General features: G+C 48.0%; 1 protein-coding gene across 1 annotated transcript in view; it reads right to left on the bottom strand.

The window, feature by feature from the left end:
* The window catches only part of POLA1 (DNA polymerase alpha 1, catalytic subunit), a 2033948-nt gene that overhangs the window by 1636242 nt on the left and 380445 nt on the right, over nucleotides 1-17261 (bottom strand). The window contains exon 16 of the mRNA XM_086934515.1: nucleotides 3772-3856. Coding sequence (XP_086790641.1) covers nucleotides 3772-3856 — 85 coding nt within the window. The remainder of the gene's footprint in view (nucleotides 1-3771; nucleotides 3857-17261) is intronic.

The raw sequence follows: 17261 nt of genomic DNA, 5'->3' as shown, positions 1-17261 counted from the left end.
GGTTAAGAAACTGGGCAATGATTTGAAATCCTTGTGCAATGACAGTGATGCTAATATTGGCTGGTGATTTTAATTGTGCTTTGTGCTCCCATGAGGATGGTAGAACTTGTGGTTTTAATGATGAAGAAGGTATAAGCAATACTTAAATGTGCCACCCCAGAACAGGGGAGTTGTTTAATGAATTGGTCCTCTCCCTATACCTGGGTTTTAATGCCTCAGCCTTCTAGATTATATATTATTGTCAAATACCCACGCATCTAGACTGAATTTCTTTACGGTTGATGATAATTCGCTGAGTGACCACTTCCCTCTGTGTATATCGGTTTCTTATTTTCCAACAACTAAATCGGGAAGGGATGATCAGGTCGACCAGGCATTAGCAAATATAAAAATCAATAAAGTCAATGGATACACTTTACGTTGGTCCATGGTGGACCCTGCAGTGGTCTTAAAAAAAACTGGTAACCAAATGTAGACTGGCCTTTGACACCTGCCTGAGTGAGTCAGCTACCTCTGACAGCATTCTATCTTCCTTCCAAGTAAAAGCAAGTATTTATTTATTTTATTTCTTATATAGCGCAGGACTCTACCCCCGAAGGGGTATCTCTGTGCTTGAGCGCAAGTACAGATGTTAGACTGATAATCAAATAGTTGTACTACCAGCAGATTATATGGTGGAATATAGATGGGTCTTAAGGACCTTCCTAAAGGATTGGAAATTCAAATTAGTCTTTAGGGCAAGTGGAAGTGAGTTCCAGAGAATGGGGCCTTTATAAGAGAGGGCACGTCCTCCCTGTCTTGCCCTCTTGATCCTAGGGACCTGAAGCCGTTGCTGATTACTTGAACGCAAGGAGCGTCCAGGACTGTAGGGAATGAACTTGTCCGTTAAGTATTTAGGGCCTGTACCAAAGAGACATTTGTGTATGGTACAGCAGATTTTATATTTAACCCGCTGCCGAACAGGCAGCCAATGAAGGCTATCCAAGAGCGGGCGGGAGGGGGTCCTGGGCAGAACATTGAGCACCAGCCTTGCCGCGGTGTTCTGGACCACTTGCAGACGGTTAAGTTGTTACTCATTGGCCGAGATGAACAGGCCATTACAATAGTCCAATCTACTGACCACCAACGTCTGGACCAAAGTCTTACGATGATGGTCAGGCAAGAATGGAAAAACTCGTCACAAAAGTCCGATGGTATGGAAGCATAGACCAGCAACTTGATTGACATGTTCTTTAAGTACCAGTGCCTGATCCAAACGTACACCAAGATTTTTAACGGTCTGTTTTGGACTTGGCACTGGCACAAGATCTAGAGGCCACCATTCTGGGGACCACAGGAGTGGAGCCTCTCCGGTATGGTAAGGGAAGTACTACATTCCCAAAATCGAAAATAGGCTGATCCCCAGGGTTGGTTCTATACAAAGTGTACACAAGCTTATACTACCCTGAGGCACGAGTTACATAAACTATCAAGGAATCTCATTAACATTAGGCAGGCAAGAAGGGGCTATAGGGTTGCCCTCATAGAAAGAAAAAATGTCCTGAGGAAAGAAGCCTGGGATTCCCTCCACATAGCTTAACAAATGAAAGATAGAGCTGTCTTTTGGAAAAGCAGTAAAAACACAATTTTTATCACCTGGAGGGGACCCCTCAATAGAAATTGCCATATCCGAGGATCGATGGATTGAACAGGTTTCCTCTGTGTACAACAAGCAGGGAAACTAATATCCAACTCCGCAATTCTCAAGAGGAAACCACCCATAATTTGGACCTCCACTTTACCTTGGAGGAAGTAAATAAAGCACTCTCAGCAAGCCTAGGTGACAAGGCCCCTGGGCCAGATGGGGTCCCAGTGGACCTGTTTAAGTTAAACACAAATCTTTGGGGACCAATTATCACACGTAATAAATGCCAGTTGCCAGGCCTCATTTCCGTCGACCTCGGTGGAATTTATCATTGTTCCCATCTTTAAAAAAGTGGAATGTCAGGATCCTTGCTGCTATAGGCCCATTTCCTTATTGGATTCTTTGGCAAAAGTAGTTGGGCGAATTATCTTGGAACGCCTACATGACTGGGCCGAGAACAGCCAGATTCTATCTGATCTTCAATATATTTTTCCAAAGGGGCTAGGGACAACAGAGCAGAGCCTAAATGTAGCTATTTTCGTGGGGCAGTACACTAGGGCGATGGGCAGATTGTTTTTAGCCTTTGTGGACCTCACTGCGGCCTTAGACTGCGTGAGGCATGGTAAACTTTGGGAGGTCCTTGAGACCGTGAGGGTTGACCCTAATATTATCCATTTTCTTAAGCGCCTCTAGTGGTGCAAAGGCATAAGTGCTTTTTGGTCTGGGTGGGGAGCGTACTGCCTTTTCCCCATTAGGAGGGGGGTTAGGCAAGGTTGTGTACTAGCCCCCTTCCTTTTTAACTTTTATAATAATGGGCTGGGGCAGGCATTGCTTAAGGATGGTCGAGACTTTCCCCAAATAGGTGGACGTCCTATACCTGCTCTCCTCTATGCGGATGATGCAGTGTTGATGCCAAGTACGCAGATCAGTCTCCCCAAGGTTATAAACAATTTTTCTAATTTTATGAAGGATCTTGGTCTTAGCATTAACACGACAAAGACCTTTATAATGAGATGTGGTCTAGTGAATCAGAGGCCTAGCGACAGGTTTGTGGATGGGCAAAATAGACCCTACCAAGAGTTTTTCATATCTTGCTATTCTATTTAATCAGAATGGTCTATGGAGCCAAACCGTCTCTGCAAAACAGATGGCGTTTATCAGGACAACAACTGCTCTGGCCACCTTCTCGAAAAAATGTGGTAGGAAACCGCCAGGAGAACTTAACCAAATGTATAAAGCTAAATGTACCACTACAGCAATGTATGGAGCGGGGGTGGGGTTTTGTTGACACACACCAGATACAATTAGTGGAAAACACGTTCTTAAGGTATATTTTGTCAGTTCCAGCCAGGACCTCCTCATATGTTTGTCATGCTGAGCTGGGCCTCCCATATATTTCGGACCTCAAAAAACTGGAACCTATTCTCCTCTGGCACAGGATTTGGTAAAAGAACAGACCAAGTTAAACAGGGAGATTCTACGGGATAGTTTGAACTTTGAAGAGGCCTTAAAGATCCATGGGTTTAGTTTGTGCGTGATTTCATGAGAGGTTTAGGTCACTTATAATATTTTAATAATCCGAGCACTATCACTTGGTTATTGCCCGAGAATATATATGGAGGGGAGAATGGGTGTGTGTGTGTGGGGGGGTGGGGGGGCGGGGTCTTGCATCATTGTCATTGCATTACATGTCTGTGTATTGCCCTTGCTCGCTACTGTGTGCACACCCATGGTTCGTGTTCTTGAAAACCTTAAATAGTTTAAAAACAAATAATTTATGCAAGTACATGCAGAGGTCAGATCAGAATGCAGAGGATAATTTCAAACAAACAAATTGGAGCTAAAAACAAAACGCAGGGCATGAAGGAGTAACTGAAATCAAGGCTCATGGGACTGAATACTACAGCACAATCAGACAATGAAACTACCTCACTGAACGGTTCTCAATTCGAAATCAAGAAAAATTCTTGTGAAACAAAAAAAATATTTGCTATTTAATAGCCCATCTGCAAGATGTCTGATGCTCTGCAGCGCACAAAGCAACAAATAAGTCTTGATGGTGTTACAGAAAACAAACCAAGTTTTCATTTTCAGCCAAGATGACAAAATTTACAATGAATCGGTCGCACACCAATATAGATACTCACCACAAAAGTGCGCTTGGTAGGGTGGCTGGGGAGGTGCTTTGTCGAGAGGATATTTAGGGTGGACCAAAGCCGCCATTGCCACAATCTGCGGTGGGTAAACAAAGATGTGACACGAGACGTTAATAAAGTAAAGCATGGCAGTTCCTCTGCCTCAAAACAATCACAGAGAAGAAATGAACGAAAGAAACATTCAAACACTGTCCACCAGCCCTAAGCAAATTTACTCTTTGCCCCTTCCATTCTGGTCTCTAGATCTACCCCAAATCAACATGTTGTAATGCAAAAAAAGGGTTGCAAAATACAAATTGCAGCTTACTAGATAACGAAATGCTGCTACTTTGGGCAATCACAAAGCAATAGAAATGTCCCCAACAAAAGGCATGCAAGACCACCGCTTAAAGGAAACATCTTCACAATATATCCATGACCTAAGAAAAACCCTGCGCACACTAATAGTTCACAAATAAAAACATTACATACAAGATCACAATTTTAAGATTGATAATGCTACCAAGGAGTTCCGTTCATTTTGTCTGAGGCTCTTCAACTCCTGTTCTACAATCCCAACTGCAGAACTGATCCACTGTCCACCCTATCTGGCCTTTTCACTCTTTCCCGAGACCATGCACACTGATAACACCCTTTACCCTCGCATCCAGCGCTTAAACAGGTCCCTAAACTGTTAAACAACGTACTACTCTCAAGCTTTCACTCAAAACATTAAAAATCTGCAATTACTTAGCCTCTGTCGAAAAAAGTGTCCAACTGTCACCATACAACCTTTTTCTCTGAAATGCAATCAATCTGCTTTTCGTATTTAGCCTTTGTCAATCTAGTAAACCCCATGCATTTTTAAACCATCTTCACAATACTCCGACAGCCCTCACTAAAGTTTTATTCTTATCATACTCGTTCCAAATACAGCCTTCAACACTCTTGCACATCCTATTGTGGTAGAGTGTCAAGTTACAAGCAGTGTTCTGCTCCCATCTTTACAACTGTTGCTTTACCATCTCCTTCTAGTGCTCCTCACTAGCCCAAAGGACGGCCATACGAGCAAGTGTACCTAAAAGAGCAGTCATTCGAAGAAGTGAGTTACTTACCTGTAACTAAAGCATTTTTCATATTTCATCTAGTCACAAGCTTGAATAATTCCCCATTGTTACACTGAGACTTCCTGGTAACAGTAAAACGTTCAAATGGCCACAGGCCATCAACAACAATGTTTTGATTGTCCAAAATGTGGCGGATGTGCTACTAAAAAAACTTTAGCCAATGAGGTGGCAGTGCTAGTTCTCCTACACCCCAAAGTGGCCGCCATAGCGCAGATTTCGCAACTCAGCGTGAGAAGAGTATATAATAAATATCTTGTGGACGCTGCTGTGGGGTTGTGGAAAGCGGCAGGGCTGCGAGCGCAAAACCCGGGACTCACACTCCCAGGAGTCCCGGTGTGTGAGAGGCCGAGTCACCTGGCCCCGCTCTCCCTGACCGCCCCGCCCCACCCCACCCCACCTCGAACAGCTGAAAAGAGGGAAGGACCCTCTGTACTGCGGGACACTGTTTGCCTGTTTGCCTAACCTGGACGGCGCTGCCGATTGCTGGAGGCTCTTCTGTCCTTGACCAACGCCTCGCGGTACCCGCTCCGCGGGTCCCGCTTCGGATTCTCCCGTCTTGTGGACGCTGCTGTGGGGTTGTGGAAAGCGGCAGGGCTGCGAGCGCAAAACCCGGGACTCACACTCCCAGGAGTCCCGGTGTGTGAGAGGCCGAGTCACCTGGCCCCGCTCTCCCTGACCGCCCCGCCCCACCTCGAACAGCTGAAAAGAGGGAAGGACCCTCTGTACTGCGGGACACTGTTTGCCTGTTTGCCTAACCTGGACGGCGCTGCCGATTGCTGGAGGCTCTTCTGTCCTTGACCAACGCCTCGCGGTACCCGCTCCGCGGGTCCCGCTTCGGATTCTCCCGTCTTGTGGACGCTGCTGTGGGGTTGTGGAAAGCGGCAGGGCTGCGAGCGCAAAACCCGGGACTCACACTCCCAGGAGTCCCGGTGTGTGAGAGGCCGAGTCACCTGGCCCCGCTCTCCCTGACCGCCCCGCCCCACCTCGAACAGCTGAAAAGAGGGAAGGACCCTCTGTACTGCGGGACACTGTTTGCCTGTTTGCCTAACCTGGACGGCGCTGCCGATTGCTGGAGGCTCTTCTGTCCTTGACCAACGCCTCGCGGTACCCGCTCCGCGGGTCCCGCTTCGGATTCTCCCGTCTTGTGGACGCTGCTGTGGGGTTGTGGAAAGCGGCAGGGCTGCGAGCGCAAAACCCGGGACTCACACTCCCAGGAGTCCCGGTGTGTGAGAGGCCGAGTCACCTGGCCCCGCTCTCCCTGACCGCCCCGCCCCACCTCGAACAGCTGAAAAGAGGGAAGGACCCTCTGTACTGCGGGACACTGTTTGCCTGTTTGCCTAACCTGGACGGCGCTGCCGATTGCTGGAGGCTCTTCTGTCCTTGACCAACGCCTCGCGGTACCCGCTCCGCGGGTCCCGCTTCGGATTCTCCCGTCTTGTGGACGCTGCTGTGGGGTTGTGGAAAGCGGCAGGGCTGCGAGCGCAAAACCCGGGACTCACACTCCCAGGAGTCCCGGTGTGTGAGAGGCCGAGTCACCTGGCCCCGCTCTCCCTGACCGCCCCGCCCCACCTCGAACGTCTCTGCCCATTGGCCCAAGGACCTATAGATACAGCTGTCCCTCGCTGCGCGGGAGCGCGCGCGCGGGAGCGACCGGGGCGAAGACCGGGCAAAGAGCGGGCCGTTTGAGGCCGTTCGAGGACTGAGCGGACTGGACTGGCCTACTCTCTTTCGCCCGCTACTTCCTACCACAGAGGACCGCAAAGTTCGATCCACGCCCTTCTTTTCTTATATATATTTTGTTGTTTGGCCTTGCCCCTTGCTTAAGATATGTGCACTAGAATAACCAGGAGTAAGGCCTCCAAAGGTGGTCACCCAATTAGTGGTCCAATGGATGACTTCATTACCCGCACTAACTTCGCCATTGACCAGGAAATATCTAAGCTTCAGACTCGGGTATCTCTCGAGTTGGCAGCAGCCAGAAGACTGTCTGAAGTCATTGCTACTTCCAAAAAATCCTCCTTGGGCTCTATAGCTGTGGCGGTCACTCCAGAGCGTCCTCCCATCCCCCACTGTATAATTTCCCAGGCTGAGGTACACCAGACTCCTCCCCAACTCATCCCTTCCCCACACCACACCTCACAACCCAATCTACTGGAAGTGAGCGCGCCCGTCACTTCTTGCGTCCAGAATGCCATTCCTACCCTTCCCCCCCCCAGTGGTCTTTAATGCCCCTAGTGCCCCTAGTGCCACCCAATTAAACCGGAAGGCGCGCTCTCGTTCCGCCTATTCACGGAAGAAGGCGAAAATCGCAGTGCCACAACACTTGACACCGACGAATGGCCCAACACCCACCATCAAAGTTGCTCGGCCGTTTGGGGAGCAGCCACCACTGGAGGGAGTTGGGGTGGGGACAACCATTGAGCAATTACCTGCTTCCACCCCAGTGACTGAAGGTCCACAGATAGATGGTTTGGGTAATAATGATAGGGAATTTATAGATCTGGTATGGGAATCCCTTAAAAAGCTTCTTTCCCCCTTAGATCTCAGACTTTCACGAATCGAAAATAATTTACTTGAGATGGAAAAGAGCATTATTGCTCTGGCCACTCTCGGTTTGAGAAGTCTTGAGAATCAGGGCCTCCCTGTAGCTGATGCTATTTCTCCAGCTCCCTTAGCGCAAACACACCAAAGCCAGCCCACTATACCCACAATTGTACGCCCGGTTCCTAAACCGAGGACTGTGAAGGTGGATCAAATACCTACTGTCACAATCCCTAAGGCCCCGAAGCGGACCCCAACCCAATTACCTGTCAATTCTAAAGCTGGGCTAACTTCAAAACTCCAGCCTGACAAGGTAACTATACCACCTACCCGGGACTTCCAGGTTAAGAACAATTTTAGAGGGGGCTATATTGACCTTCCCCCGGAAGCAAATGATTTTGTAGTTGTGTTGATGTGGGTTCCACAGATCAGCAATGGCCAATATGAGGATCATTGGTCCTTGAAAAATAAAATAATGCATTGGCTTAATGTCAATAGACCTATCCCCAATGGCCGTAGAAGTAAAGTGCTGATGGTGCGCAGAACTTCCTGGGTGGGCCCAACCAGGAAAACAAATGCGGGGGATTGTATAGTTGTAACTTTCGATGACCCGCACACAGCACAGCACATATGCTCGTGGCCTTGTAGTGAAGGGTCCTCTGTCATTCCGAAACCCTTGTCCTTCTTCTATCCCCCACGACCGATCCACAATCAGATGGACAATTGGTCATTAGTCCATCACCAACCAAGGAGAAACCATTTTAACCATCAAGTGGATCCCCTTTCACATTGGAATGGTTTCCCAATCTCAAACAGATTCGGAGGTCTGGAGGAAGTAGATTGACTCCCTAGGCACTCAGGTTCCCACACAGCGGGCAATGTACCATCTTTCCCAGCCCATGGGCGTCCCGGGTCCATTTGTGCAGGCATCGAACCCTCAGCAACTGTACATCCTTTTGGCCTAGTTCGAACACCACACAGCTCTATTTTTGAGGGGGGTTTGATAGCTAAGTGTAGTGCAGATCAAGTCGAGCTGACTGCATTGGGAGCCTTTAGTCCACAAGGTAGGAATGCTCAGTCGGAATCCTCGCATATCCCACCAAAGGCCCCTGTACAGGCCACACCTTCATCTGTAGGAAGTCAGTCTGAGGGAATCATGGTCCTTACAACCTCCTACAAAATTTCCCAAGATGAGCCCCTTGACAGGTCACCCCTAGCGGCTGTGCCTATTTCAACTGCATTTGCTTACTCCCCCAGTCAACCTATCACAGCTGTACCTCCGTTAAAGATTGTAAGCTGGAATGTGGCAGGGCTAAATCGGAACTTTGATAATCCCGAATGGAATGTGTTCATAGAGCCATTTGACATTTGCATTTTGCAAGAAACCTGGACCTTGGACCCAAAACATAGAGTAGGATTTACCACCTATTTTGTCCCAGCTCTCCAACAAAGGGGTTCAAAGGGTCGTCCGTCTGGAGGCCTTTTAATATGGGTTAGAATTGCTTTGGGTTTAAAAGTGAGCCATCGGTCCACTCATTCTCCTGACTTGCAGAGGATCTCAATACATTGCGAGGGGGGCAAGATGTTAGAGGTCTTCAACCTATATCTGAGGGGCGCCAGGTGCGGGACATCAAGCCTACCTCAGACAGGTCTTAGCAACGACCTAGCTGCTTGCAAGATTGACTCTTATATTCTCCTTGCAGGCGACTTCAACTGTTGTTTCGAACCGCTTGCAAAGGAGGATATCTTGAATTCTTTCGAAGAAGATGCAAGAAGGGGTATCCCGACCTTGTCCCTGGACCCGATTCCTAAATGGACACACAGTGCGTTAGATATCAATGCACTCTGTTTGGAGCATAATTTGAGATCAGTGAATGGCCGCTCAAAATCGGACCTTATGGGAGCTCACACTTACAATAGAACGGGTCACTCCTCCAGAATCGATTTTATCATCCTGAATTATAATCTTTGGCCATTCCACTTGGATATGGAGGTTGTAGCATCCTGCGATAGCGACCACAACCCCCTTTGCTTAACCCTCTCTCCAAATTGGCAAAACAAGAAGTACAAGCAAGCACCCATTTGGAAGTCATCCCATGAAATTGTTCCGTCCAATTGTGGTAGGCGTTTGAAGTGGGCAAAAGTTAAAGCTGATGAGGCAAGGATGGCGCAAGCCGGGTCCATCTTGTCAGTGGTGGAGCCTCGGCTTGACGCTACAAGCCCAGCCAGTACAAAAGTCTTACCACTTTTTATAGAGACCATAGTATCACTGAGTAAATTGTTTACCATTCAATATACTAAACCCAGGGTGGGTTCCAAAAGTGATTCCAATGCTAGAGACAATTGGTACTCTCCTAAATGTCGCATTGCCAAGGGGGAGCTTATTGCTGCAGTAAAGAGTAGGGACAAGGTCGCCATTAGTTCCGCGAGGAAATCTTACAAAAAAACAGTGGTTGAGGCAAAGGAGGCTCATGATTACCATTTCTTGTGTGACCTAACTGAAGCTGGTACCTTGAAGGATTCCAAACGGTTTTGGGATCTCCTAAGAGCAAGGAACAAGCCCATTGACCAACAAATAACCTGCAATATTCCGGGTGATGCTTGGTTTGCCCAATTCTCCAAGCTTTATTCTGTTGCACTGGACTTGTCTCCTCCATGCCCGGGATCTTTGGCCATTACAATAGCTAATTCTCTTCCTATAGACTTCCCTTTCACTAGTCAGGAAGTAGAAGGGGCTATTAGGGGCATTGTCCCCAACAAGGCTCCAGGCCCTGATGGTATCCCAGGGGACTTACTCAAATCCTACCCGGTAGTATGGAGCAGATTAATTGCTTTACTCTTAAATGAGGCTCTGCTAGGGGGATCCTTTCCTGACTCTTGGAGGGGCGCAGAAGTTGTGCCTATTTTTAAGAAAGGCAGCAGGGACGACCCAGCAAACTACCGCCCCCTAAGCTTGCTGGACTCAACCCAGAAGGTTGCGGGGAAAGTTGTTCTGGGTAGGATCCTCCAATGGGCCGACGAGGAAAAGATCCTGTCTGATTTTCAGGCAGGTTTTAGAACAGGGACAGGCACCATCGAGCAAACATTCCGCCTTCTGATGATATATTGGAAGGTGGTGGTGCTGGGAGGGGGTACGTTATATCTAGTCTTTATAGACTTGAGAACGGCCTTCGACCTAGTCCCACGGGAACTACTATGGAATGTCCTCGATGGTCTAGGGCTACCTAACTACCTGTTGTTCTTGCTTAAAAAATTTCATGAAGGCAATTTCGCCCAGATCAGGTGGGGTGTCCAGGGAGAAAAAACATCTCGCATCCCAGTAGACAGGGGCGTCCGCCAGGGGTGTGTGCTTGCCCCCACTCTGTTTTCTCTATATGTCAACGGAGTGGTGGAGCATCTGCTGCAACACCCTGCGGATGCGCCTACCCTGGCGGGCAGAAAGATCCCAACGCTCCTGTTTGCGGATGACACCCTCCTGATCTCGAAATCTCCAGCAGGCATCCAGAAATTGCTTTCTAGCTTTAAATCCTTCTGTGATAGCAGGGGTTTAGCTATAAATATAAGCAAGACCAAATTCCTTGTCCTTAATCCCCCCAAGAAATCCGTCGCCCCACCTGTTTTAGACTCCACCCCCCTGGAGAGAGTCAAAGAATTTGACTACTTGGGAATTCGCTTGTGTGACTCAATGAGTTGGAAGGCACACCATCAAAAGGTGTTCCTGACGCACAAAAGGGTCACGGGTGTTTTGCTCAAGGAACAACGAGCCTCCTCATTGAAACCAATCGGGGCAGTGCTAGATATCTACAGAGCAAGGGTTGTAAGCGCAGCTTTATATGGCGCCGAACTGTGGGGTACGCAGAGAGTCGATACGTTGGCAAAGATGGAAAACAACTTCCATAAAGATCTGATGAGGCTACCCCACAGCACTCCTACAATCCCCCTCTTGCTGGATGCAGGCACTCGCCCAATTTGCGAGCAAGCAAAACTGCGCCCTCTGCTACTTTGGTCCCGGGTATGGAATGTCCCAGAATTGTGTAGTTACGCTGACGCCCTGAAAGATCTGTTGTCTCTCCCAGGTTGTAATAAGATACCCTGGTTTAGGGAGGTAAAACGATTGCTCTATGAGCTGGGATTGGGAGATGCTTGGGCCAATAAAACAGCACCGCCCAAGCTGCTTCTAAAGAATGCCTACTGGCTATGGGTAAAAAATAACAGAATGCGTAACTCCAATCTTTGCAAATCTGTTGCCCAATTTTTACTAGTTAAAGATCTCCCCTTCAGGGAACCTTATTTGGACCTAATCCACAGTTCTGGAGACAGATCACTCTACTTCAAATTTAGGGTGGGTGTTCTCCCCTTAGGATTGTTTACTTCCTCTTGGAATCCTCCCTTTCAAACGGTCCCATTTTGTCCATTTTGCGACTTAAGGGTTGAGTCGGACGCCCACCTTTTGTTTGAGTGCAGTGCTTATGCAGCTCCTAGATTGAAATGGTTAAAGCCCTTGTGCAGAAGTCTGGGAACAAGATCACACTTAGAAGCACTACGTATATTGCGCTCTGATGCCCGCCCATTCTTTGCATGCTGCATGGCAAAATTTCTTGGCTGGGCATGGCGTATAAGATCTGCAAGAAAGTTATTGATTCAATAATGTCCTCTTTTCTGTGACCTGTTTTTAGATACTAGTGTAAACATTTGCAAGGATCGCTTAAATGTGTATTTTATGTATTAATGTCTATTATGATTCCCTACGGTATTTTATATTATGCATGTAGGAAGGTACATCCTGACTATGGTTGCCCCCAACTTTTTGCCCTGTGTTTTAGCTGGTTTTTGACATAGTCGACCTGGGATCCTGCCAATCAGGACCCCAGGCCTACTGCTCTCTCGTTAAAATGGATTCCATGTACCTTAGGTGCATTTCCAATTGGTACTGGGCCACCTTATCAGACCCCGTAACGCAGGGCATAGGTGTACCCAGGGCCGCCAGGGGCTGCAGCATGTATTATGCCACCCCTGGCTGGCCTCCTAAATCTGACACAACTGGCTGCATGACAGCTGGGGCAAAGTCGTGTAATCACCCTTTGCTTTAGATATAGTCGCCCTATATCTAACCCTCCAATGGACACCCGAGTTCCTATCAGTCACTCCTATGGCAGGCCTTGACAATCCTGAAGGCAGAGTGCATGGGCTCGTGTGAACTAAGCTCTGGCCCGAGCCGAGCCCGGTTGCAGCTTGCGGACTCAAGACCCAATGGCTGTTCCATGATAACGCGTACCATATCGGTAACTTCGGTGTCGCGTTATCAAGACATGTCGAGTAAGGTGTCATACGAATCGGGATGCTGCCCTCTCACCAACTCTGGCGACGAGGTTAGCATTCCGCCCTTCTAGAGGGACACGACATGTACGTAACTGTGAACCCCGGTTAAAGTTAACGAAAGCCTCAGCTCCACAAAATGGATGCTGCCACCACAGACACGAGTCTGACCTCCTGCTGCTGGGAGTCCTTCCAGCGAGGAGCACTTGGACAAAGGGTTTCCTGTCGAGGGCGGTGTTCGCACCGTCCCAGACAGGGTTTGTGTATTCTGGGTAGGTAGGGCTTTTGCGAGAAGGTGACTGCGGAGTGGCACCCCGGTGCTCACTACGCATCTGCCGGTTAGAACCAGTTCCAGGGGCGACAGCCTTGGCCTGGGGAAAGTCCGGCAGGGGAGAGGGGTGTAACTACCCCCCTTCCTGGTCCCACCCTTAGGGCAGGACCTAGTCATGCACCCGCCCCTTTCTTTAGGATAAAGGCCGGAGCGGGGACCCTTCCAAATTAGATCATCTTTGAATCAAGAATACTTTCTACGAAAGGACTTCAAGACTCTTCTCAAGATTTCTCCCTTGTGGCTAAGGAGTAGTCACCCTGCATCAGCGGGCACCATCTAAGAACTCTGCGGTTTGCTGTAAGTCCTTCCTCAAGGAATCCGACGGCCCAGCTCGACGAGAACCGGCTTCCCTGGCACCTCTGACCTCTACCCACGTCATCAGCTCAGCTGTGATCTGTGGGTGCGACGAGACCTCGAGGGACCGGCCATCATCAGAACCTGCACGCTCTTAAAAACCAGCACGACCATCGAGATAACTCTCTGGTGAGTGCTCTGGGGTCCGAGAAGCCCCGACCCTGAGTCGCTCCAGCACCGAAGTGCAGTCTCCCAGCATCTCCACGATCTGCGTGGGGCCCTTCTGCTCGCTGCTCAGCACGTTGTCTGGTCACTAGCCGCTGGCTTGTGCCCTTCTGTGACGACACCCAAGAACCAACACTGCCGGTCTGGTTGCTCCAGACTGGCCCTTGCTTCCATCTCTTTGAGAAGCACCCCGGACCCTCCTGGTCCCCTCAAGACGCCGACAGCGACATCCGTCGTGGGACAGCTCGCACCTCCACCGTGGTCGCCGACAACGCCTCCTGGTCCGTGAGACTGCAGAGCCTAGCGTCGCCCACTCACCTGGTCGAGGTGACGGCCAACTGGTGCCTTCCTGGTACCCTCTGACTACTGGCTAGTAGTACGAACTTGGTCCCCTCTGCTTTCAGGTTTTTCATCAATCTCTACGAACTATACACCACTGGTCGCTGGCCAGCAACTCCTTTTCTTCCGGCTCCTGGCTCGTCAGCGAAGACCCCGACGCCTGTAAGACTTGTGCAGCCGCAGCCCTCGTGGCTAGGTAAACTCGGCATTTCGGTGCCTGCATAGCCTCCTTACTCTAGGGTCCCGAGTCCCTCGCTTCCGACTTGCCTTAACCTTTCCGTGTCCTCGGACACTTGTCTTTAAACTGTGCACTTGAAGTATTTACTAAAGAGATTTGGTTTGTGCTTAGTACCCTGTCCTCATAAAGAGTACAGGGCTGTTGTGATTCTTAATAAATATATTGTTTATTTTCATAACACTTGTGTGGTGTCCTTTCACTGGGTGTTCAAGGGGTACATGTGTGGTAAACAGCTGGCTTAACGCGCCCTCTCGAGTCTTTAGCCTTAGACTGCTCGTATCCACGCTACTAGGATAGCTGGTCTGTAGGTTGACTTACAACCAAACACCATAAGGGTCGTTGGAACGATACATAGCGGTCGCTAGAATAGCGAACGTTGCATATCGGGCCAACTTCTCACAATGCACCTTTGTAATGATTTTACTTTTTGTACTGCTTTTATGATATGTACCGTATCGAAATAAAGCTATACTACTACTACTATAATAAATACATGCGCCTCTATTACCAGGAGGGAGGGCCACATGTGAAAATATGAAAGATACCAACACTGGAGAACTGGAGTTACAAGTAACTATATTCAGCACTAAATCTTTCATATATTCACATGCTTAATTTTTTTTTTTTTTTTTTAAGAGCTTTATATAGCGTTAACTCGACCCAAACGTATCGGAGTGCTTTACATGAGCATCAGTGGAGTTACAGATGGGCACATTCATTTTTTTAGGCATGCGGAGATTAAGTGATTTGCCCAGAATCACAGGATGTTGAGCGTCCCTGCAGAGACGGAACCTGGTTCCCCAGCTTGGCGGTCAACCACTCTAGCCGTTAGGCCACATCCTCTCAGAAAGGTAAGCAGTAAATAAGAGTCAAAATAAGTTTAGGGAAGCAGGAAGCAGGCGCACTTTAATGAAATGGGGACCAGTCTGTCCTACTGCTGCATAGGGTTCTGCATTCATATCAAGGCAGTAGTAAGTAAAAATGTATTGTTTTTGATTAGTTAAAATCATTGCAAAAATACATTCTGATAAAACATTTTGATTAAATTCCTATTCGATCAATGGACTGTTAAAAGGCTTTATGTGCTAGGGCATTCATAAATGTTAAAAAAGTGCAGTATGGCCATGGTTAGTTTTCCTTGAAGCCTCAGGGGTGTGTGCGCAAGTTACTGTACCGCTGGTCCTTTGCTTAGCAGCAACTTGAGATAGGAACTTGACTAGCTTCCCATTTAGTTGTGGGTCCCTTGGATTAAAACATGCACGTACTGCTCGTCTCCGAGTGCGTATACCACGTTCATTAAAGTGAATTTTAAGGAGACATACCCTTTCTTCTTTTAGTTTGATGCAGGAGCATATTATATGTTCAATGTCCTCTTTCCCAACTCCGCATAGCCGGCACAAATTCCCATAATTCTTTCTCAGCCATGGTGGAAGATGGGGTATGGCTGGCAGGATCCCCAACCTGGATTTTAGAAAGGCCTCTTAAAACTTACTAGAGAAGCCCGATTCAAAGTATGCTTGTGGACCAAAAAGTTTGTAGCTGCAGAGTCATCCGTGTGTGGCTTGGTTGGGCAAATGTGGCTTTATCTTCTGTGAGTGAAATTCTCTTAACCTAGTTTACGAAGCGTTTAAAGTGCATGTGCTTTGTCGGAATTTGCCATAGCTCACCTAGTCCTGTGGCGGCCAGTGATTCGTTCAAATATATTTTGGCCGGCAGGGTGGATGTGCTACAGAGTTCCTGCCAGAGCTGATGGTTCAGTGTGTTCCTGGCGGAATTTTTTATTTTGTGCCAGCACTTGATGTACGAACCTCGCCTTGCGTGAAGTTGCTTTGTTAATCCAAGCTCTAGGCGAATCTGTGCTGGCGAGGTATATGGCGGGAGATTTAACATTACTCTATATGCCTTTGCCATGGTGATATCCAGCAACGAAGAGTCCCTGCCTCTCAATACCTCACTGCTGTTACTGTTGATGGGATTTTTGATTGCGCAACGCGAAGAAGTGGGTCAAATATTGGTCCAGCCAATTTTGTTTTGAGGGTCCTTAGCGTTGTCGCTATCGCCATTCCTTTCCTCTTGATGGTTTTAAGCTGGGTCACAAATTGGCCCCCTTTATCGAACATAACACCTAAGTACTTGTACGCATTGCAGTTTCTCCAAGCGACCAAGCATGGGACCGCTTCTTTCCATTAATGGTCAAAGTGTTTGTTTTTTCTATGTTGACTTCTAAGTGGTTTTCATCGGCATACCCATGCAGTGTGTTGAGTAACCGTTGTAAACCTACTAGAGTGTGGCTACTTAAGACAACATCGTCCGCGTATAACATGCTGGAAATCGGTTTTCCTCCTATTCGAGGGGCGTGTGCATTACAGGGGGTGAGGACTGTTAAGTCTGCTGTGTATAGGTTAAATAGAAGGGGTGCGAGTACGCACCCCTGCTTGAGGACTTTAGTTGTTTGTATGTGCCTCGATGGATGGGAGCCATTTCCAAGCTTTACCTGTATCCACATGTTGGAATGTAGTTTTATTAGGAGGTTCAGAAGGGATGCGGGAACCCCTCAAAGCGCCAATCTCCTCCAGAGATTAGCTCTTTAATATAGTCACAAGCTTGAATAATTCCCCATTGTCACACTGAGACTTCCTGGTAACAGTAAAACATTCAAATGGCCACAGGCAATCAACAACAGTGTTTTGATTGCCTAAAATGTGGCGGATGTGCTACTAAATAAACTTTAGCTAATGAGGTGGCAGTGCTAGCTCTCCTACACCCCAAAGAGGCCACCATAGCCCGGATTTCGCAGCTCAGCGCGAGAAGAGTATATAATAAATACATGTGCCTCTATTACCAGGAGGGAGGGCCACATGTGAATATATGAAAGATACCAACATTGGAGAACTGGAGTTACAAGTAACTATATTCAGCACTAAATCTTTCATATGTTCATATGCTTTTTTTTTTTTTTTTTTAGAGCTTTATATAGCGTGAACTCGACCGAAAAGTATCGGAGCGCTTTACATGAGCATTAGTTGAGTTACAGATGGGCACATTCATTTTTTTAGGCATGCGGAGATTAAGTGATTGCCCAGAATCACAG

This window comes from Lissotriton vulgaris, chromosome 8 (assembly GCF_964263255.1).
Source record: "Lissotriton vulgaris chromosome 8, aLisVul1.2, whole genome shotgun sequence".
Lineage (NCBI taxonomy): Eukaryota > Metazoa > Chordata > Amphibia > Caudata > Salamandridae > Lissotriton > Lissotriton vulgaris.
The sequence above is the reverse complement of the archived record's forward strand: the minus strand, read 5'-3'. Positions and strand labels throughout refer to the sequence as shown.